The sequence below is a fragment of the Sinohyriopsis cumingii genome, chromosome 4 (assembly GCF_028554795.1).
Source record: "Sinohyriopsis cumingii isolate HCF-2022 chromosome 4, ASM2855479v2, whole genome shotgun sequence".
NCBI lineage: Eukaryota > Metazoa > Mollusca > Bivalvia > Unionida > Unionidae > Sinohyriopsis > Sinohyriopsis cumingii.
The window spans coordinates 9705015-9728485 of NC_142964.1; the positions used below are offsets into that span (position 1 = coordinate 9705015).

At 37.3% G+C, this 23471-nt stretch overlaps 1 protein-coding gene across 1 annotated transcript in view; it reads right to left on the reverse strand.

Moving 5' to 3' along the window:
• Window positions 1-1416: 1416 nt before the first annotated feature.
• Window positions 1417-23471, reverse strand: part of LOC149800603 (snRNA-activating protein complex subunit 3-like) — a 54779-nt gene continuing 32724 nt past the window's right edge. Inside the window, exons 7-9 of the mRNA XM_089954593.1 lie at window positions 15141-15299; window positions 3728-3835; window positions 1417-1612 (exon numbers count right to left, since the gene is read on the reverse strand). Of these exons, the coding sequence (XP_089810719.1) occupies window positions 1465-1612; window positions 3728-3835; window positions 15141-15299 (415 nt within the window). The 3' untranslated portion in view covers window positions 1417-1464. The remainder of the gene's footprint in view (window positions 1613-3727; window positions 3836-15140; window positions 15300-23471) is intronic.

Here is a 23471-nt window from a genome sequence, read left to right on the forward strand (position 1 = left end):
ATGATGGTGACACTGGGGTGTTGAGAAGATTCATTTGAGCTGACATTACAGGCACCTACCACAATTAACATGTCCACATTCCATCTGTCCATGTGTGATGAGATACTGCAAAGCTTTGATTATACCTCTATTCAAGGGTTTCATACGTGGAGTTGAACAGGTGGAAATGATACACAGTGGGACTATGCAATGGTTATTTCATGAATATGTTGTGGAAACTGAATACAACGTTTAGATGCAAAATAACAAAACAAAAAGAGACATTTCTAACAAATTCAAATTAAGAATAGACGTCGTTCTTTCTTTGAATATTATGACAAGTAAAAACAATAAATCTAGAAAAACATATTATATCCAAAAGTATAATGGGAAAATATGGAAGGTGTATTTCATAGCAGCTGCCTCTACTATGTATTTTCATTAAAATTTGTTTATTTATTATTTTCATCATGATTTAATCATTATTATTATGATTCTTTTTTTGTTGTTTCTTGTTCAATGACTTGATACTGAGTGTCTGACTGCAATCCAAGACATTTTGATGATAATTATCAAAAGAATCAAAATGAAAATAATAACAATGATGATGATTATAATTTGATAAAAAGGGAACACTTCATGTCTAAACATTATGAATCAGAATGATAAATGGTATGATAATTAATTGTGCTGCTGATGAATATGATGAGGCATTTTTTTATATCCTTGAAGCTTTCTGGTTTTTAAAATCACAAGGGGTATACAAACTGCCCTGAGAATGGGGTCCGGCAGATGCTACATTCCCACAGCACCAGTTACTGATCTAAATGTAAGATTTATTTTGAATAAGAATGCACATATGTATATGAGTATTATTTGGGTTGATGACAACTAAAGAATATTTCCCCAGAATTTCCATGAGAAATCTTGACTTTTTACCTGTTCCTAATGGGATGATACTTTCAGGAACTTCAGTATCATCCAGAAGGACAATAAACTGCCTGTAATGCCAATTTTATAACAGCACACAACTGTTTGTGTCTATTGAAGTTAATTTCTGGTGGTTTCTAGGTAAACATAGCCCACATTTGATTTTATGATGCTGTTTCATGTTACATGGATGCACAACAAATGTCTGTATGATTTTCCATTCAGCTGGAGTGGCAATAGCAAGATTTTCAAGACAACTACTGTGGTAACCATAATGGACATCAGAGTGGCACCATTAAATTTACATCTAACTACACCATGGGATGAATGCAAGTGTAATGTTTCACAGCAATCCTAGAATTAGTTTAGGAAGAGTACTACAAACAAATAGACCAACAGGTGACAAACGATGGACAACAGGTCACTCCATAAGCTCTTCTGGTCTATAACTAGTAGAGCAAAAAAAACAAAAAAAAAACAATAAAGAATTTTAAAAAATAAAGGAAAAATGGAAATAACCGTTTAATCACGACTTTGGTTAAAGAATATATACATTTATACAATGGCCTGATTGTCAAAGTATTTGTAGGCTTTAAACTCGCCATTCTTTCTGCCATTAATATCATAATGCAATGCTCTAAAACACTGATCACAAAAGAAGCATGGGTTCTCTGGGGCATACTCGCTGTCATACACAACCCACCTAAAATAAAAAAGAAATAAAAATAACGAAAGGTTCAAGTGGGCTTGATACTGCTCATCTCGGTAGTTGACATACATCAGCTTGTGAATGTAAACCCACACAATAAAGGAAAGAGGGTAAGAAAAAAACCCTGAAGCACTTAGTTGTTATACTATCTATTATTGTTTGTGTCATTGACCTTCTTTCCATGCTGACCATACATAGGATTACTTCTCAGCATAAAAAAACAAGGATCTGTACAACCTGCATCATCCTCTGGATCTTGACAGCTGATGGGAACAAGGCCCTGATGCATATCTATGTACATTTACTTGATAAGGAGGGGTGGTGGTGTAATTTTGCAGTTAGCATGGATTCCTGGGTCTGACTTTACTCAAATTGGTCCCCTTCCTGGAATTACCTGGAAACCACTGAGATGTCATCCAATGGAGCTGCAGTGGCTCAGTGGTTATAGTGGTTGTGTCATAACCAGAAGACTGTGGGTTCATTCCCACCATCAGATCAGCCTCAAACCTCATCAATATGCATGGAACTTGATCGTAGTCAAACTGAACTGTGATCTCGATAATACAAGCTGACATACCTGGCCTGATTAAAGAAATATGCCCTCAAGTGTGTTCACAGGCTGATGTAATCCATCTCATTAACATGCAAAAAAGGATGCTAATAAATGAACTCATCTGAGATCTGGATAATATAAGCTTATAGACTAAATCTGACATGATGTATGACCTCTCAAGTGTTCACAAGCTAAGTCAAATATGATGAAAAAAAAAAATCTCCTTAACATGTGTTAATGTTACTCATAACTGAATTTATTTGAAATCTTGATAATACATGCCTACATCCCAAATCTGATTAAAAAAATATGGCCTCTCGTGTGTTCAAAAGCTCAGCCATTTAGATACAGGATTTTTTAAATAAGGCCTCTAGTGTGTTCACAAGATCAGCCATTCAAGGACAAGATCATCTGTTTAATACAGCCTCTAGTGTGTCCACAAGCCTAGTCATTCAAAGACAAGATCATTTCTTTAATACAGCCTCTAGTGTGTCCACAAGCCTAGTCATTCAAAGACAAGATCATTTCTTTAATACAGCCTCTAGTGTGTCCACAAGCCTAGTCATTCAAAGACAAGATCATTTCTTTAATATGGCCTCTAGTGTGTTCACAAGCCTAGTCATTCAAAGACAAGATCATTTCTTTAATACAGCCTCTAGTGTGTCCACAAGCCTAGTCATTCAAAGACAAGATCATTTCTTTAATACAGCCTCTAGTGTGTCCACAAGCCTAGTCATTCAAAGACAAGATCATTTCTTTAATATGGCCTCTAGTGTGTCCACAAGCCCAGTAATTCAAAGACAATATCATTTCTTTAATATGGTATCTAGTGTGTCCACAAGCCCAGTCATTCAGTGATACTTTTAATATTTTTTAAACCAGAAGTTGTTATAGTTTAATTCCACAAAGCATTGCAAATTTTATCCTATCTCTAATTCAATAAATTTTCAGGTCAGTGTAATTATATGTAGCTAAAAGTACATAATACATTTAAAATACTTCATGTGAAACAAAAAAGGTACTTTTAGTTACATTTAATTATCAAGACCGGAAAGACTACTGAGTTACAGACAAAATAAAATTTGCGATGTTGTGTGGAACAAAGTGAAAAAGACGAAGGCAAGGTGTTGATCTGGCCTCGTTGTATACTCAGCATCGACTTATATATACATGAAGGATGGAAAATTTACCAAATCTGATCATTCGACTTATACGCCATAACGACATATTAGCCAGCAAATACAGTAATTTTTTATTTGCCTGTATCAGACTGATTGCTGAATAAAACATCTGTAAACTTTACAGAGGAGCCCATTTTAATAAATCTTCATTTAATGAATTTTTTCTTTAGGAAAGTAGTTTAGTTCAAAATGACTGTAAATCATTTCATTAGCAATGAATTATTGCAATTTAGCCAAATGAACCTAAACAGGGATATGAAAAATTATAGGGAATAAATATATTGATAGTAAATAAGGATGACAGGGAGGCCTGTATGGGTCCTAAGACACAAATGGGTTAAATTTTATTTAATTTACAAACTGTTGAAAACTTACTTGGCTGTGCGTGTCATACAGACTTTACAGACATTTCTGCGAGAACGGATCCTGAAAGTCAGGTAGGGATACTCTCGAGTGTCCTGAGGATCTTCACTGCTAAACAACCTGTGTGGAAAAATATACAGTCTACTCTCATCAGAATGTACTGCATTATACTACCACCATTGCTTATCACCAAGAAATTGACCAACCAGAACTGAGTACAAGATTATTTAATTCCTGTGTCATATGGCCACCATGCCAACTGTCATTCACTGGCCTTAAATGCAGACAAAAATACCATTTTCTACACTAATTGCCTTCCTTATAATGCCAGTTGTTCCTGTGAGGCTTTAATACCACCTTCTGTCACTAAATAATTCTTTCAAATCGTAACTGCCTTTGTCATATTCTTAACACTTGCAGCAAAAATCACGCACCATAAAGGCATACGATGAGTGGTGTCTATGTATTTTAAATCAATGAAAATGGGTTTCACTGCCAACCACAGTGTTGATTATTCCCTGGATTTTTCTGGGTTCTTGCTCCACCAGATATACTGGCCGTCATATATAACCCATCATGTGCTGAAAAATGGCATTAAACCCCAAACAACAATGACAGTAACAAAGCACAAGCAGTATGGAACCAAATTTTACATAAAGTTCTCTGGCCATGAATGTCAACATAACCGCAGTATTTCTCCCTGTATCGTCACTATACTGATACATCTTATCAGGAAGCTGTCCACTTTATCCAGGTAATCTTTCTATGGAGAGCTGGTACTGGGAATCGTTGAACTCTCTGGGTTTTGTGTCACCTAGAAAAGGCGACATTAGTTTAAAGCATAATACTGGTTAAATCAGTGTGAGGGGACAAAGATTCTGGATCATTGGGTCTGTGGAATAGGAAGATTTTTGAGGGATCCTTCAGCAGGCTGGGAGGATCAAACTGAATAAGGTTGTTCTTTCACCTTTTGTTAAGAGCTGTGGAACAGGTATCTCATGCATATTACTGCCTGGATGCCACAAGATAAATATGATCACAGATGTAGACTGAAGAGTCACTTTGTGATAGAGAATGTTGACTTTGAATAATAAAAAGAAACAGATTGAGTACTGCAAGTCACGTTGTGATAATGTTGACTTGCAACCAAAGATTGTTGAAGTTGGTTCAGATGACTGAGCACTGTGTGTCACTTTGTGACAGTCTAAAGAATGGGAAATATGAAGAAAAGGTTGTTAGTTGGCCAGTAAATAAAATGAACAAAACTAACTGCCGGTTTTATTCCTTTCTATTACCATTTTCAACAGCAAAGTGATCTATTAACTAAACCATACATTTGAATGAACAGACCACACACAAAAATATTAAAACAATGATATAACATTACATGTTTTTAAAAAATATATCAGTCAACACTCAATGAAACACTGCACTGTAGAAACTTTTAACTGAAAAAAACTCAGTCACATGGAAAGTAAAATAAATTCTGGCCCAATGTAGGTCAATGCTTCTTGATATTAAGAATATAATTCTTCTATGGACAAGTATATGACAAGTATAGAATAATACCCTGAAACATGTACATGAAGTATTCTATGATTTTCTGTTATACAAGATTGTAACAATTTACTATTTATCAAACTGACTTATATCAGTGGATGAAAAACTGTACTGTCTTATTGCACTCATAATATCATATAATTTTTTATATTGGGTAATAAAGAACAGTTACTGGAATTTGGAATTCACTCTTAATCTAACTAATTTCACACTAAAATGACTCGCACATTTTAATGGACCTTTTTAGTGGCTATGTTATGTAAACAAACATCTATTCATGACTGACACTTTATTTGATTGAAGAATGCCCTCTGGGCTGGACTGGAACACACGTCATGTGATTACTTCTTCATGACAAAGACAAGTTTAATACAAGAGGCCCAAGTGGTCCTGATATTGCTCATCCAGATAAGTGACAAATATAAGCTTGTCAAAGCAAATTCATACACAGTGAAACAGGAGTGGAAAGAAAAGTCTGGAGTATCTGGTTGCCTAAAAGTCCTTTGGGCACTGTAGTGCCATTTTAAGCTGTTTGTAACTTTTAAATTGTATTACTGGTATTCTTCAGAAACCAAGAATATAAGGTTACTGGTATGCATTATGAACCCACAAATATTACTTACATGGTTTTTAAGTGCCACACATACATTTTTTAATTCCCAATCTAATAGTAGGAATAATATTAATTATGACTTTTTATGCCATACTTTTATTTTTTATATATAATTTCTTCAGACTGTTTAGATTATTCAATTTAATCCCTAAGGTGACTTATTTTGCTAATTTACTGAGTATGTTTTATTGAAATTCATCCACATGGTACTTTAAAATTCTTTTAATGTTTTTAAATTCTTTTGAAGTTAAGACTTCTCTTCACAATACAAAACATGTGATTTTCTATAGACCTGATCATAGGTTACTTTCCTTGTTTTAATATGCAACTGCAACCTTGGTTTCCAAAGTGGTAGCAAGGTCAGACATTCAGATGCAAGATTACTTCATTAATAATTAGTTATTATTAATTAATGTGGGTCTCACTCATTATATAACCCATCCAAATATCTTGATGATATAAACCCATCAAAATCATATTAAACTCCAATGAAATACAAATATATTTCTAGTTTGATAAAAATTGAATTTGAAATATGGCCACCAGAGTGGTAAAAAGGATAACCAATCAGATGAACAATCACCTCATTAATATACAAAGATCACACTCATTAACAAATTCATAAAAAATTTGGAATATATATATATATATATATATATATATATATATATATATATATATATATATATATATATATATATAAACCCATATTCCAAGTTTGAAATTATATGATAAATATGGACTCCAGAACTGTTACAAGCAAATGTGAATGGAGGAACACACAATGAACAATAGATGACATGTAATGCACAACAGACAGGTGAGCTTATTAGACCACTGTCTACTGAAACAGGGATCACAACAGACACAGGTAGGTGAGCTAATTACCCACTGTCTCTGATGCATGGATCACAACTGGCACAGGCCAGGTGAGTTAATTACCCACTGTCTACTGATACATGGATAACAACAGATCACAGACCAGGTGAGCTAATTACCCACTGTCTACTGATACATGGATCACAACAGATCTCAGACCAGGTGAGCTAATTATCCACTGTCTACTGATACATGGATCACAACAGATCACAGACCAGGTGAGCTAATTACCTACTGTCTACTGATACATGGATCACAACAGATCACAGACCAGGTGAGCTAATTACCCATTTTCTACTGATACATGGATCACAACAGAGCTAATTACCCACAGTCTACTGACAATGGATCACAACAGACATAGGCCAGGTGAGCTAATTACCCACAGGCTACTGATAATGGATCACAACAGACATAGGCCAGGTGAGCTAATTACCCACAGTCTACTGATAATGGATCACAACAGACATAGGCCATGTGAGCTAATTACCCCCAGTCTACTGATAATGGATCACAACATAGGCCAGGTGAGCTAATAGTAATTACCCACTGTCTACTGATACACTGGATCACAACAGATCACAGACCATGTGAGCTTATTACCCACTGTCTACTGAAACATGGATCACAACAGATCACAGACCATGTGAGCTTATTACCCACTGTCTACTGAAACATGGATCACAACAGACACAGGCCAGGTGAGTTTATTACCCACTTTTTACTGATACATGGATCACAACTGACACAGGCCAGGTGAGCTAATTACCCATTGTTTACTGAAACATGGACCAAAACATACACATGCCAGGTGAGCTCATAATCCATTATCTACTGATACTTGGATCACAACAGATCACAGGCCAGGTGAGCTAATTACCCACTGTCTACTGATACATGGGTCACAACAGACACAGGCCAGGTGAGCTCATAATCCAATATCTATTGAAACATGGATCAAAACAGATCACAGACCAGGTGAGCTAATTACCCACAGTCTACTGAAACAAGGATCACAGGCCAGGTGAGCTAATTATCCATTGTCTACTGAAATATGGACCACAACAGACACAGGCCAGGTGAGCTTATTACCCACTTTTTACTGATACATGGATCACAACTGACTCAGGCCAGGTGAGCTAATTACCCATTGTTTACGGAAAAATGGACCAAAACATACACATGCCAGGTGAGCTCATAATCCATTATCTACTGATACATGGGTCACAACAGACACAGGCCAGGTGAGCTCATAATCCATTATTTATTGATACATGGAACACAACAGACACAGGCCAGGTGAGCTCATAATCCATTATTTATTGATACAAGGAACACAACAGACACAGGCCAGGTGAACTCATAATCCATTTTTTATTGATACATGGACCACAACAGACACAGGCCAGGTGAGCTCATAATCCATTATCTACTGATACTTGGATCACAACAGACACAGGCCAGGTGAGCTCATAATCCATTATCTACTGATACTTGGATCACAAAATATCACATAAAGGATTAGTTGCTGCATGTATTAGATGTACCTTTATAACTGGTGAGCTGTGTCCACATATCTTAAGCAGCTGATCTGCAACAGTGATTATAACACTATATGCAAAACTTTCATCCCTCTTATGTACAGTTACCAAACAGATGACAAGGACCAACATCAATAGTAGCTCATGAGAGACTAAGATAATTTCACATTATGACTTGCTAGGAATACATTAGATGATACCCACTATATACAAGAGTCACTAATAGGAGACAATGCAGATTGTAAAATTACACCCTGGTGATGTCCAATTTAAGTAAAATGGAACTGATGTAAATTTCTGAGCTCATGGACGTATAAACATTTATATTTTTGTTATGTATCATACTTTTGACCAAAGGATGCATGACATTACTGCACTGTATCCAAAACTGCTAATGTAATGAAAGGCACTATAATGAAGGAGAATTGGAAAGAAAGACTAGATTTGATTAGATTAGATGTTTGAGCAGTACCATTATCATGTAGGACCAACTAGATCACTGGATGTCTGAGCAGTACCATTCTCATGTAGGACCAACAAGATCACTGAATGTCTGAGCAGTACCATTCTCATGTAGGACCAACAAGATCACTGAATGTCTGAGCAGTACCATTCGCATGTAGGACCAACAAGATCACTGGATGTCTGAGCAGTACCATTCTCATGTAGGACCAACAAGATCACTGGATGTCTTAGCAGTACCATTCGCATGTAGGACCAACAAGATCACTGGATGTCTGAGCAGTACCATTCTCATGTAGGACCAACTAGATCACTGGATGTCTTAGCAGTACCATTCTCATGTAGGACCAACAAGATGACTGGATGTCTGAGCAGTACCATTCTCATGTAGGACCAACTAGATGACTGGATGTCTTAGCAGTACCATTCTCATGTAGGACCAACAAGATGACTGGATGTCTGAGCAGTACCATTCTCATGTAGGACCAACTAGATGACTGGATGTCTTAGCAGTACCATTCTCATGTAGGACCAACAAGATCACTGGATGTCTGAGCAGTACCATTCACATGTAGGACCAACAAGATCACTGGATGTCTGAGCAGTACCATTCTCATGTAGGACCAACAAGATCACTGGATGTCTGAGCAGTACCATTCTCATGTAGGACCAACAAGATCACTGGATGTCTGAGCAGTACCATTCTCATGTAGGACCAACTAGATGACTGGATGTCTTAGCAGTACCATTCTCATGTAGGACCAACTAGATCACTGGATGTCTGAGCAGTACCATTCTCATGTAGGACCAACTAGACCATTGAATGTCTGAGCAGTACCATTCTCATGTAGGACCAGCTGGATGAATCTATATGTAAACCTTCATGGCATCATCCAAGTAGTTCAGGAGTAGCAAGATCAAATTTGCGCAAACAGATAGGCAGAGAGTAGATGGACATCATGCTCTCCCGTAAACTCTTCTGACTATGATCAGTGCAGCTAAAAATTTACTGGTCATTCTATAAAGGTTATTTGCAAGAGATACAAGTGTCAGAAGAAAACATACTTCATTTGCACATTCCAACTTACACAGCACATGGCTTCAATACTAAACAAATTCAATGGGCTGCAAAAACGAATGAAGCATGTATTGCCCAATAAGGGGTGTGCATATATATATATATATATATATATATATATATATATATATATATATATATATATATATATATATATATATATATATATATATATATATCATTGAAGCATCCATCACATAACATAAACATGAAAAATGTGGCAGTTGTAAAATAGATTTGGACCTAAATGCAACAATAATTCTGCAGACAATTACATCTTTCCAGAAATGGTCCAACTACCTAGTAACAGGGCCCCGAGTGGCCAAGTGGTCTAAAGCACTCTTCGTTACGGATCACTGCCATCTCACCTCTGTCTGCGGCGGTTCGAGTCTAGGATTCAGCCAATGTGGGTATGTGAGAAAGCTTGCCAGTAGCTTCTCGTGGGTCGGTGGTTCTTTCCAGTGTTTTCCTGGGTTCTTCCTCCACCATTAATACTGGCCGCCATGTATAGCCTATTGTGTGCTGAAAAATGGCGTTAAACCCCACAACAACAACAACAACAACTACCTAGTAACATCATTAGAGCAAAAGAAATAGCTCAATGTAACCTTCTTTTATAAATGTGAATATTATCCTAACAATGGATAGCTTGCCCTTGTTAAATTTTATGACTGCAAGCAAATGTCTCACAGAATTCAATTTCAACACAAGAACATAATCAGTGGAGCAATAACTAGGTCACTCTGTCCTACTTTTGTCAATAGTATGTAGTAACTCTCAATCAAGTTTCATGACTTTACATATGCAACTGTCAAAGGAACAGACCTAAATCCAAAGAAGAATACTGAAAACAACACTCTACCAACAACCTTTGTCCAGAAATTAAATATAAGGACCTAACTGATTTGTGTGGGTGTGTGTGTTTGTGTGTGTGCATGCGCATGTGTGTGTGATTTGGGATTTTTAATGTAGCTTTAAAAAATTTTCAGTCATATCAGTATGATGTCTGCAGTGTGGCAGCTTATAGTAATGTCTAGCACTGGGGCATCATGCCGCAGACATGTAGCATGATGTCCCACCCAGTCACATTATCATGACACCAGGCTGACCAGTCCTAACACTAACCTCTTAAAGCTGAGCACCAAGCGAGGCAACTGTTAGTAACATTTTTTTAAGTCTTTGGTATGACTCGGCTGGTGATTTTTTTGTTAATAGTGACTTTGATGTTCAAGCTACCAACTCCCCCAAAACAAGGTTCCTTTCTCAGTCAAATGGAAACATATACACCATGTTCAGAAATGAAATGCATGGTGAAAATCTATTTCTTATAAAACATTTGCCTTGTACTTCAATCTACCAACTCCTAAATCAATAGAGATCTTTCTAATGTAAAAAGATTACAATATATGTACCAAGTTTTGTTGAAGAAAACTTAAATTCTTGTCTAGAATGAAATGCAGTGACCACATCAGTTTTTAGTGGGAGTGATACTGACCTCAGTAGTAAATTAAAATTTGTGAATTGATTGTTGTTGTGTTGTTGTTGTAGGTTTTAACGCCATTTTTCAGCACCCGATAGGTTATACATGGCGACCAGTATTAATGATGGAGGAAGAACCCGGGAAAACCCCGGAAAGAACCACCGACCCACGAGAAGCTACTGGCAAGCTTTCTCACATACCCATACTGGCTGAATCCGAGACTTGAACCCACGCAGACAGAGGTGAGATGGCAGTGATCCGTAACGGAGAGTGTTTTAGACCACTCGGCCACTCAGGGCCCCCTTGTGAATTGGAGAGGTACATGTACTGTCTAGGATTTTAAGAAAATTTCCACTCGAGTAACACTCTGATCAATTCTTTATAACATTATATATAACTAATTATCCAAAGTGCATGAAACATTCTTCAGTATCTATGTACAACATGTATGTATGATACATCAAAATATGTTAGCAATAAAAATGTGAACATTGTTAAAATGATGACCTACAACGTTCTAGGCAATTAATGTATGGCAATAAACTTAGCTTAAATTTACAGAAAAGCCAGTAATAGCTTATGCACAAAGAGCAGCCAAATGTTGACATGTACTTGGAAGTAAATGGACCAAAAATTGAAATTGTTAAATGTCCCAAACTTGTAGATATCCTAATTATAACAATTTATTCTGGTCAAACCACCTTGAAATACTCTTTATGAAAGTATATAGGAAATTAAGAATTTTAAAACAGGGTTAGAGGTTATTTGATTCATAATAGTACAATACAGTTGTTTTTTGACATATGATATACTGCTGTATTGTGTGGGAAAAACCCTGAAATTCTTCTTACATGTAGACACTATATAGCATAGAGAAAAGAGCAGCCAAGGTGATTTTAAAAGTCAAGGATATTTTAACACCTAAATCATCCCTTTTCAATACTTTGCAACTGATGCCAATCAAGGATTATATTATTTTCAGAAAAGCTGTTCTTACTGCCAAGGTCTGAAATAATTTAGATCCTGAGGAATTTAATGTTTTCAACTGTAAGGAACATTAATGCATGGAATGCATGGTTGAATCCAAGTAATGACTATAAACCAGAAGTCTGGAGAGAATATTTTAAGAAATCTTTTGCTTATGGCAATACAGTTTTTATTAGGCAAGTGCCTAATGTTTCAGTTTTTCAAAAGCTATACCTATAACTTTGTAGATATTTTTAATTATCCCAATTTTATAACTGCATAACATTTGTAAATGGTACTACTGTAAAAACTGCCATGAGCGACCTCTGCTAAGACAGACCACGTCATTTCTGACCACAGTCATAATGTATGGATCGATTTTATTACATAAACGCTCTGTTATGAGTGACCACCTGCCAAATGTGACCAGAGACTGCATTGTCTTGGCAAACTATGCATTTCGGCACTGCTATGAATGACCGCATCACAAAACGATAAACTCCACTGACTTTTATTTAATCCCTGTAAGAATGACCACTCATTCCATTCTAAATATAAAAAAAGTTTTAAAAAATAGGCTGGCTACTGATGTCTGAATTATTTTAGCTATGCCTATAGTGTTTTTTAGTTTCTGTTGTAAAACAGACTAAAGTATATGTAGATTATTTCCTAGTCTGGTTCCCTGCTTCATATGCTCCCTGCATTGTTTTCCACTATTCGTATAGGGGTGAGCAAAGCAGAAAGCATACAAAGCAGGGAACCAGACTAATTATTTCTGCACTTAGCCTGCTTCCCTGCCTTATCGTAGGACCCAGCATCCCTATCAATGACCATATCATGAGAACAGACAGACACCACTGACCTATATGTAATCAATTGTTACAACAAACGCTTGATTAGTAATGATAATTCTGATAAAAAAAACAAACATAAAATGAATATTAATAAAAAAAGGGATGTTGCTACTGGTGATAGATGCTATAGTCCACAACCAGACTGATGTACATGTCACAAATTGCCATCGTAGTGCCAAAGTTGACGTTGTGGTCGCATATATTTTGTTTGTCTTTAGAGTTAATCCATATTGCCAGGGGTGAATAAGGTTATTGTCTATTAAACCAGCAAGAGAGAATCATTTGCGGGATTCAACTGATAGTGTTCAAGACTTTTGATGTTTGTTCTTTTTCCCCCTGATGTTAAGTGATAACATCCTATTCACAAAGCTGTCATCTATTCAAGTTGGTGCAACCGGGTTACACACTTTGCTTCTAGAGTTAATCCCTGTATGTCATCTTTGAATGAAGCTGTTGGCTTTTGTCTCTGAGTAAATGGTTCTGTTTCTGGATGAGATAATTGTTTTTTTTATATTAAATGTTAGATATGCAATGCACATATACAGATTTTTCATAATTTCCCACAGCCCTGTCCAAAACCCTCTTTACGTTCAATATTACAACTGGGCACTTATAGTTTTAACATCTACAACCTTAATAACAATTAAAAACAGACAAATTTTAAGGCTGGAGAAAATAATTACTGCAACTGAAAGAAGTGAAAAAGAGCAGACCACTCGCAAAAAGCGCAGTTTAAATGTCAGTAAAATAAATTTTGGTTGTTATAAAGGAAAAGGAGCAATTCGGAAATGATTTCATATGCTAAATTATGTGATCTTCAAATGTACATGTGATTTCATGTTTAATGATAGAAGTAAATGCTTTTTGTTGGCAGAAAGGACGGTCCCTCATAACAGGTTTTATTGTAATAGCATGTTAACCTTGATAATTTGTATTGTTCAGTTTGGGTTCTAATGTTAACCTTGTTTTAATTGTATTGTTATATTTGGTTACTTACATGCAGTAGATGTTAACCTTGTATACTTTTACTAATTACACACAAATAAAGGACATTATTATTATTATTACTATTAAAGATACTACCATCACCCAATCCCAACCACCCCAATTAATCAGGAACTTTCTTTTGCAGCTTGAAACATGTCAACAAAGTTGCATACAATGGCACTGATCTTGGAGCAACTTACTAAAAACATCAATAGGATTCTTTGGGAGGTTAAGGGGAATAAATGTAGTGAATTTAATTGACTCGTACCATTCTTCGTGTCACCAGTAGCATCACCTGCTTCAACTACAACTTCCAAAATGCCAGTGGTAGTACAAAATATTCCCCATACTGTAGAACATCACATGTCTGTGTGTCATTCATCCACAATATCAGTTTATTCAAACCACATTCAACTTCACAAGATTTGGTATAATCCCAACTTGTTAATCCAAGTTTTGGTTTTGGTTCATTCCAATGTTTTCCATGTCCCCAGGAAGTTCAAACAAATACGGTTCTGCAATACTTTCATTATAGTCGGTTAAAAAGTTGCCATTTGGAAACTTGTGATCAAACTTCTTACTAAAAACTTGTAACTTAAACAATGAGATGGCAAAAAGATTCCTCAGAAGGTTTTCCAGTGGCTTATAAATGACTAGCATTTATTTTCATAAATTTTAATTTTTAAATTAACTGACAGTTAATGCAAAGACAAATTTCACACAAAATAAGATAATCATAAAATAACCATTAAAACCCTTAATCATATTCTTCTTGAAACTGACCAAACTGAAAAAAAGGCAAAACTTTGCAATGTAAATGTAACCTTGAGGCATTTATATCGGCATGAGGGAAGGGGGGGGGGACAAAGGGGCTGGGTAGGAAACCAAAGAATTCCAAGAAAAGTAACTAATTTGAATGAATCACCACCAGCCCGTAAAGCTCTTGGAAATAAGCTTGTAATCACAAAGGTGAAAAGCATGTGGGTTACTATTTCAGTATCATACCTGATATCACTGAATATAATGATATGCTCACAGTCCCCCTGATGGACATAGACATAGGGCTGTCCAAGACGTAGTTTCAGGTCCAGAAATGTGCACTCCTCCATTTGTTGGGACTCCATGAGTCCCAAGTTCCTCTCTTTAGCCCACTCTATTATATTCCTGAAAGATATTGGGGGTGGAGCATATCAATTAAAATTGGTGTTAATAATAGAATTTGATGAGCAAATAATTTTGCAAACGTATTAAAGCAAATAAATTCTGGAGAATGCTTTTAATGGAAAAGATCACACAGTACACAGTTGCGTACAAGTTGAATTCAACTGCTAACTGCATGGATTAAGATCTGCCTTAGTATAATGCACCGATGTAATATGCAACAGCAAATTAAGGTCTATGCTGTTTGCAGTTAGACCCATCCTACACGTGGATATATATGGTATAATGCAAGATACCACAAATTCAAACATTTATTTGTAACAATTTATGTAATAAATATGCCTCCTGTAATAACTCTGCAAATAGCAAATAGCTAAGATATCAAACAATGAATTATTGTTAATAGTTATTACATTAATACTAATAATTTATTTGTAAAAAACATGTTTCAACACTGAACAGATTATAATTCAGAATGAATATTTTTTAAATGTCTAAGAGGTAACAAACCTAAGTAACCTTGTTTCTGCATTAATATTTCCAAGACTGACAGGTTTTCCCTTTTACCATGTATCTCCACAGCTTAATTTGCAGTGTGAATTTCCTCACACATTTTACTGTAGAAAACTTTATCATGTATACACACCACAAATGATTCAGTGAAACTACATATGTTTACTTGGAATTACAAGGATAGTTAATTTTTACAGTCACCCATAATTCCTGGGTCTGGCCTTATCCCCATGGGGCCTGGCCCTAGATTTATAACTTGAAAACCACTGAGATCTACATGTTATACAACCAGCTTTTCCCACTGGATATCTTCCATCCTGGGGACTTCACCAAGTTCATAACTATTCATGTGGTATTTTAAAAGTTTTTTTAATGAATTTTTACTTTTAATAACAGCAGACTTATCTCATGGCAGAATGGCATAATTTGTAAACATTTATGAGGACTTCATTCCAGAATGATTTGTAAAATTTGATCCAAGTTTTTTAGTAGTTTTTGAAAGGAAGACATTTAAAGACTTTTCCATTCCAGTAATGGTGGTCATGTCTGATGGAAAATTGGCATCATTTGTGTAAAGGTTTTTCCAGTTCTAGTAATGGTGGTCAAATCCGATGGAAAATTGGCATCATTTGTGTAAAGGTTTTTCCATTTCTAGTAATGGTGGTCATATCCGATGGAAAATTGGCATCATTTGTGTAAAGGTTTTTCCAGTTCTAGTAATGGTGGTCATATCTGATAGAGAACTGGCATCATTTGTGTAAAGGATTTTCAGTTCTAGTAATGGTGGTTATATTTGATGGAAATCTGGTATCATCTGTGTAAAGTCTTTTCTATTTCTAGTAATGGTGGTCATATCCAATGGAAAACTGGCATCATTTGTGTAAAGGTTTTTCCATTTCTAGTAATGGTGGTCATACTGAATTTTTGGCATCATTTGTGTAAAGGTTTTTCCATTTCCAGTAATGGTGGTCATGACTGATAGAGAACTGGCATCATTTGTATTAAGGCTTTTCCAATTCTAGTAATGGTGGTTATATTTGATGGAAAACTGGTATCAATTGTGTTAAGGCTTTTCCATTTCCAGTAATGGTGGTCATAGCCAATGGAAAATTGGCATCATTTGCGTAAAGGCTTTTCCAGTTCTAGTAATGGTCATTTTATTTATGGAAAATTGGCATTGTCTATGTAGAGGTTTTTCCATTTCTAGTAATGGTGGTCATTTTTGATGGAAAATTTGTATTATTTGTGTAAATTTGGATTTGGTCAATTTCTGCCTAGCAGTTTTTGAGAAGTAATCATTTAAAGTTTCGTCCTTTTTCTGTTTCTTTTGAATGTCATTCATTGTGATCCAAGCTTGTTTAAGCATGTGACAACACCTAAATCCTTGCTTGTTACTCTTTTTTTTATGCCACTTTCTATATCTTTTATTTACATATTTGAAATTGATGCATATTTACATACACATCTGTACCTTTTTCTAAAACATCTCAAATGTTCATTAATATAAACAGTAGACTTAATTCAGTGGCTGGTTCGAGTTTACATGGGAGACCAGGCTGAACTATAATGTACAGTACTTACACAGTGCAAATCATGCTTAACATCACTTAAATCATTGTTTATTCCCAAAAATATTAGATGCAGATTTTGCTTTATTCATTGTATCAACCAAACTGCATTCTCTACAAAACATTTCAGCTAGTCCTCAATAGCTGTTACATTTACGCTGAATCATGCGCTCACAAGTTACTCTTTTTCAATGATGTAAGCAATCCTACAAACTGAGGTAATATTTATGAAAGGTATATGTGTTTAATTGTACAAGACATAACCAACATAACTGTTACAGGTTCACAAAGAGTGGGAATAGTAAAGGCTAAAATTCTGATTATAGATCAACTAAGATCATCATCAATCTATTTTAGTTTTGTGTTTTGGCTGAACAACATCACAACTTTCCACACAGTGGAAAGCTTGATGTTTCAGGGTCTCCTTTGTTGATAATTGGCGTATTAGTCTTTTGTTTTCTGACAGCAATACAGGTCAGTTAATCATTAAAACTCTGAAACTGGCTTGTGTTAAGAGGGAATTTTGACCGGCAACTATACCAGTACATTGATGTGTAATTGCCTTCATTCCATAATATTAGCATCATTACAGTAGTTTTGTAAAATGGGGAGTAAGGAATACCTGTCAACTTTTCAAAAGGCAAATACAGAGACAATAAAAAAACAGGGAGGCTGGGACCTAAAATCAGGAGGTTGTTCAAGGCATTTTTTAAATCTTGTTTTTACTAAATATCAGGTTAAATGTGCGTGAAATTTGCAAAGGATTTGCCATTTCTCCTTGTGACACACCTTATTTTCCCCCAGGATGTGCCCTATTTCCATATTATGTTGCGGTGAGAGGTCAGAGCACACCTGCTATTCAAAACATCTTATTTACCAAAATAACACAGTAGCAGCTTAAGGTAATTGCTTTTCATGTATAGGGTTAACATTTTGGCTGTGAATACACAAAGTTGGCAAACAGGTCAGACAAGTCCTGGATTTGTTCAATATCCTCTCTCCCATGATGATGAAAGGTGTCAGCAATCATGGAGCAGTAACCTTTGATTGTACTCTGTGCTAACTTTAGCTCTTGAAAGAACCAGACGAGGAAATTTGCTATCTGTGGTATAGATGCCCAGAGAGGCAGGATATGTTTGTTTTGCACACCACTGGGTGAAAATGTGCCATTTGCCTTCATATGCTTTCAGAGTGGAGGGGCATCACAACTAAGCAAATCAATCCATGATTGGTTGCGAGTATTGTTTAAGTCTGAGAGCCTGTTTGATATGATCCAAATGTGAAGGTTCAGAAGTTCTGGACAGGGATGAAACAACTGCCAAGGTGATTGTTTGAGTAGATGAAGGAAATCCCAAATTTTCCATGGGGTTTCTGATGCAATATTGAAGTGGTGTGATTAGGATGAGGAGACCAGCTTATTCCTTTGCTTTCAGTATCACTTTTGGAATCAGAGGTGTTAGAAAGTAGGCATATGTATTCAGGTTGGTCCAATCCAATCCAATGACAGGGCATCAACCTTTGGGTCCAGGACGGGAGAGACAAAGGCTGGGAATTTGGCATTCTACCTTGTCACAAACAGGTCCAACAATGGTTAGTCCCATTAGGTACAGATCTGAATGACAACCAAAGGATGGAGAGACCATTCCTTCTTTACAAGTTGAATGTTCTGTGGCAATCAACCATTACACTGAGGCGTCCCAGGATATGGCAACATGTGGATTTGTTGATAATGCCACTTCAGAAATTCCCACACCATGATACAAAGGTCTGGTGACATGGGTCCTCCTTGTCACTAGAGACAAATCACCACTGTGGGGTTGAGTTCCTCCTTGTCATTTGAGATAAGTCACCACTGTAGAGTTGTTGGACAGAATGAGAACTCCCTTGCCACGCAAATATTCCTGCCACCAGTGAAAGGCTTTCGCAATGTCTGTCCTTGCCAGAATTAATGATATGAAGATATCATTCCTGGAGAGTATGTACTACTGGCTTCCCAAAAGGAGGGTGTAGGTGGGCTCCCCAGCCTTCCGTACTTGTATTGGTGTAGACTGTAATCTCTAGCAGTTGGACTTGTAGATGTATAGCCACTGTGAGCCAAGTTAGGATGCTCTCAATCCTGTAGATGGCACCTCAATTGGGTGCAGATGGAGAGAGGATGGTCCAGTGGGCAAACTTGAGGATTCCAATCGTGCAGAGGAAACAGATGCGATGGGTACATAAGAAGGCGACCTAGAACCATGTGGTCTGCTGCCACATTGAGCAAGCCTAGTAGTCAAATGAATTCCCATGCAGACAGAATTTCCTAGAAAGTAAGGTGCTATCATTGGTCTTATTTCAATGATCCTGAGTGAGATGGGATAGGTTGCTTTTTTATTGAACTCCAGACCCAGGTGAACAAATTGTTCAGATGGTAATAGCTGATTTTTTTTCCTAGCTGATGTGAAGTCCAGCTTGGTAACAAGGGTCATCATCTCTTGTTAGCTCTAACTCATTGATGTCACTGCAGGATGTCGTCCAGGTAACTTGATGTCGCCACCACAGAAATGGTCCAGACATGCACCATTACTTGATTTGTCAGATTAATGAAGACCCAGGGGCCGATGTTGATACCTAATGAGAGTGACTTGAAATGGCATACAATGTAGTAGGTGAATCACACAAAAATCTTGGGACCCTTGTAAACAGAGACAGGAATGTATGTGCCATTTAAGTCCACAGTGATGGCAAAGTCCCCCTCACTGATGGCATTCAACATGGGCTTTTGTGTTTCCAGTGGGAACCAAGGGGAATGGATAAATGGATTGAGAGCACTTAGGCTGATGACCAGACACAGAAGGTTGTTTGCCATTGGGACCAAGAAAAGTGTGAAACTAACGATAGGACTCTCTCTGCGATATATGTGTAAGCTGACTTTTGCTGGGTAAAGCTTCAATAGAACAACTTGCAGAGGTTCGTGTCATATTTGTAGTCCCTGGGTCCTTTTGTTGATTTCCCATATGACCCCAATATCGATGCTGTGGTTGTGGGAGGGGGAAGGGAATATGTCTCCTTGATGGCGTGTTTGTTGACTTCACCCATCTGGATATTAAACAGAAGGTAGGAGGATAAAGGTACTCTTAGCTTAACCATATAGTGGTACCTCATGAAAGTGCAGGCAGAGGGCAATGAGTTGCGTACTTGCAGCTGCAGTTTCTACATTGGCAGAAGTGTGTTGTGTGGCTCTGTTCAGTGTTCAGTGCCTGCAGGTATTCTGGGTGGGAGAAGATAAGTTATGTTCCATCTGTTGGAAGATAGACATTTAAATGAAAGTCCAACAACACGGTAATGATAACGCTCACTAAATGCCAAGTGCCATCCAAAGGCCATCCAGTCCATATGTATGGAGTGTGGCTGCGTCATCCCCAAAGCATGTTATCACTGTCAACTCTTGGGGTTACCTCATAAAAGGTTGGTGTGGAGTAAAGGTAGAACCACTGACAAACTGATGATGAAGGCAGTTCAGAACATCTGCAGATCTCCCAGACTGCAGAAGTAATTGAAGTCAGACTCTTCTGTTCCATTATAAGATCAACAGATGCTGGAGCTTTGGTCCAGGTTGTTGATGGAGTGAAAGCAGAAGGACAAAACTGGGGGGGTGGAAAATGTCCTCAATAGAGGCTCGGAAGCTGAATCTTCCCATGCCTGTCTAGGCTGTCAGAGATGACAGTACTGGAGAACAGGCAACATCATCCTGATCGTGTGAGATGAGGCTAAAGTCCCTTGTAATGCTTGAGACTTAGCTGGTGAAGAATGAAGAGGTCTGTTGCTCACTAAACTCACAGAATGCCCTGAATTAGAATCCATGACTTCAAGACAGTTGCTGGGTAAAGAGTCCCTTCTTGTGTCATACTGTAGAGAAATTGCGAAGCAACAGCTGTTGATGCATGAGGAACGATTTGTGGCATCATGCCGAATGAGTGTCTTGAGGTGGTATGAGGGTTAGACTGGTCTCTGTACATGTCTATAAAAGTCAGGTTTGATTTACTGGAAGCCAGGCTGTTATTGATTGGGCCCGTAATATTGATGTTTGGCCCTTCATGATCCATAGTATATGCCCAAGGCCAGTCGCAATAAAAATAGGCCATCTGTGTGAGGAGGATATCATTAGGATCATGAGCTGGGCTGGGTTGAGGTATATTTGATCCATGTAACCTGTCTCTATGTCTGCTGGATGAGAGGGAACTTGGCTGTCTGTTGGCTCTGTACCTTGCTGTTCCACAAGAGGAATCAAGTCAGATCCTGAGAAGGCATGGTAGGGAGAGTTCCAAAAATGCTGAGCCCTGTGATGGTAACTTGGTAGCAGGAACTGTTTCAGATCATGTCAATGTCCAATGCTTTGTGGCTGAAGGGTAAGTTGAATTATCTCCCTTATCCACGTAATGTTTGATGCTGAGGAAAAGTCAGCATGGAGACTAAGCTGTGTCTTGTTTGCACTTTGCCTCTAGTTCTGGTCTCTAAGACAAAATAGAGCAAAACATACCAAACTCTAGCCCTGCAACTGTCTTTAGAATGCAATGTCCATGCAGAGCTAAATCATTAAAAGTGTGACCCAGAAATTGATAACAGACAGCTTAATAATGCAAGGAAGCATACGGGTAAAATATAATGACAATACCACCTGTTTTTAAACCTGTACATGTGATGTTTAAATACCATGTGGGTGCAGAGCTATACTAAATGATGGTTACCTGGAGGAAAGTGATAGTAGACAATCTTAATTGCAATGCTACCTGTAGGGTGGGTCAAGGACAGCTTGTACAGGTAGAATCGTTAAAGCATGTCATTCCAAGGCCAAAGATACAGTGGTAAATGAAACACACCTGTATATACCAGAAAAGATGGAATTATACATATATAAGGAGTTTCTGAAGGGCCTAAATACATGCACACATTTAAATAATATTGTTGTTGTTGTAGGGTTTAATGCCATTTTTCAGCACATGATAGGCTATACATGGCAGCCAGTATTAATGGTGGAGGAAGAACCCAGGAAATCCCCGGAAAGAACCACCAACTCTTGAGAAGCTACTGGCAAGCTTTCTCACATACCCACATTGGCAGAATAATATAGCCTGACCCTAACTTGTGAAGTCACATAGGCTACATGTGCTAGTGACTCAGTGATAAAAAAAAATTATTTCAAGTTTATGCAGATAAACATGACCAAGTGTCACCTACAGAAATATGCATGTGCAGGAGGTGACTGGATAAACCATGAACAGAGTGCTGACCTGTACTTGTCCGACCAGAGCGAGAGAAATACAGAAATGTATATGAGTGTCTACATTCCACACAAAGAACCATCACATAAAAGGGAACTGGGCACCATTATAGAGACATACACATTAGGTGCATTAATACCCATTATAAGGCAATACTTGAATGGATAAAGGACCAAAGACTGGCCATACAAATAAATACATTATAGTTGGCATCTGTTGGAACAGAAACAATGATAGGTACCCATTTGTAAGGGAATTACACATATATTGGAGTTTTTAAGCACTAGAGACTTGCATGTATAAAATAATTATGGCCTGAACTGAAAGTCAAGCCACTTAGGTTCCCCATGCAAGTACCTAAATATGTAACGAAGACAAAGTGTAGCAACTTGTAAAGACAGAACTTTGTTGTGAAAGAAAGAGAAAAAGTTGGAAATTTATATAGAGTATACTTTCCTTATAAGTGAAAAAATCCTCCAACTTGCAATCAGTGGTATATCTTCCACTTATATTCTTGGCATGAGCGGAAGTAGCGACCGATAGGTTCTTAGGTTTTGCCACCAAGTCTTATACCTATGGGGAGATCCCTCTGCCTGACCACCACATAGGTCAGCAGACAACTGTTAGCTCCCTTTAGCTAAAAGTAGTATCTGGGAGGGCTTGATTTGTGTGGCAGTAGTAGTTCTCCTATGGTATTATGATTGGGTAATGTATTTGAAGAAGAAACACCATCTCATGAAAGCATATTGACCATAACAAATACGCCACCACAGAATCTTTGCAGAACCTGCATCAAATGTGGTTAAAGTTGCATGTGTTGATTCACTATCTAC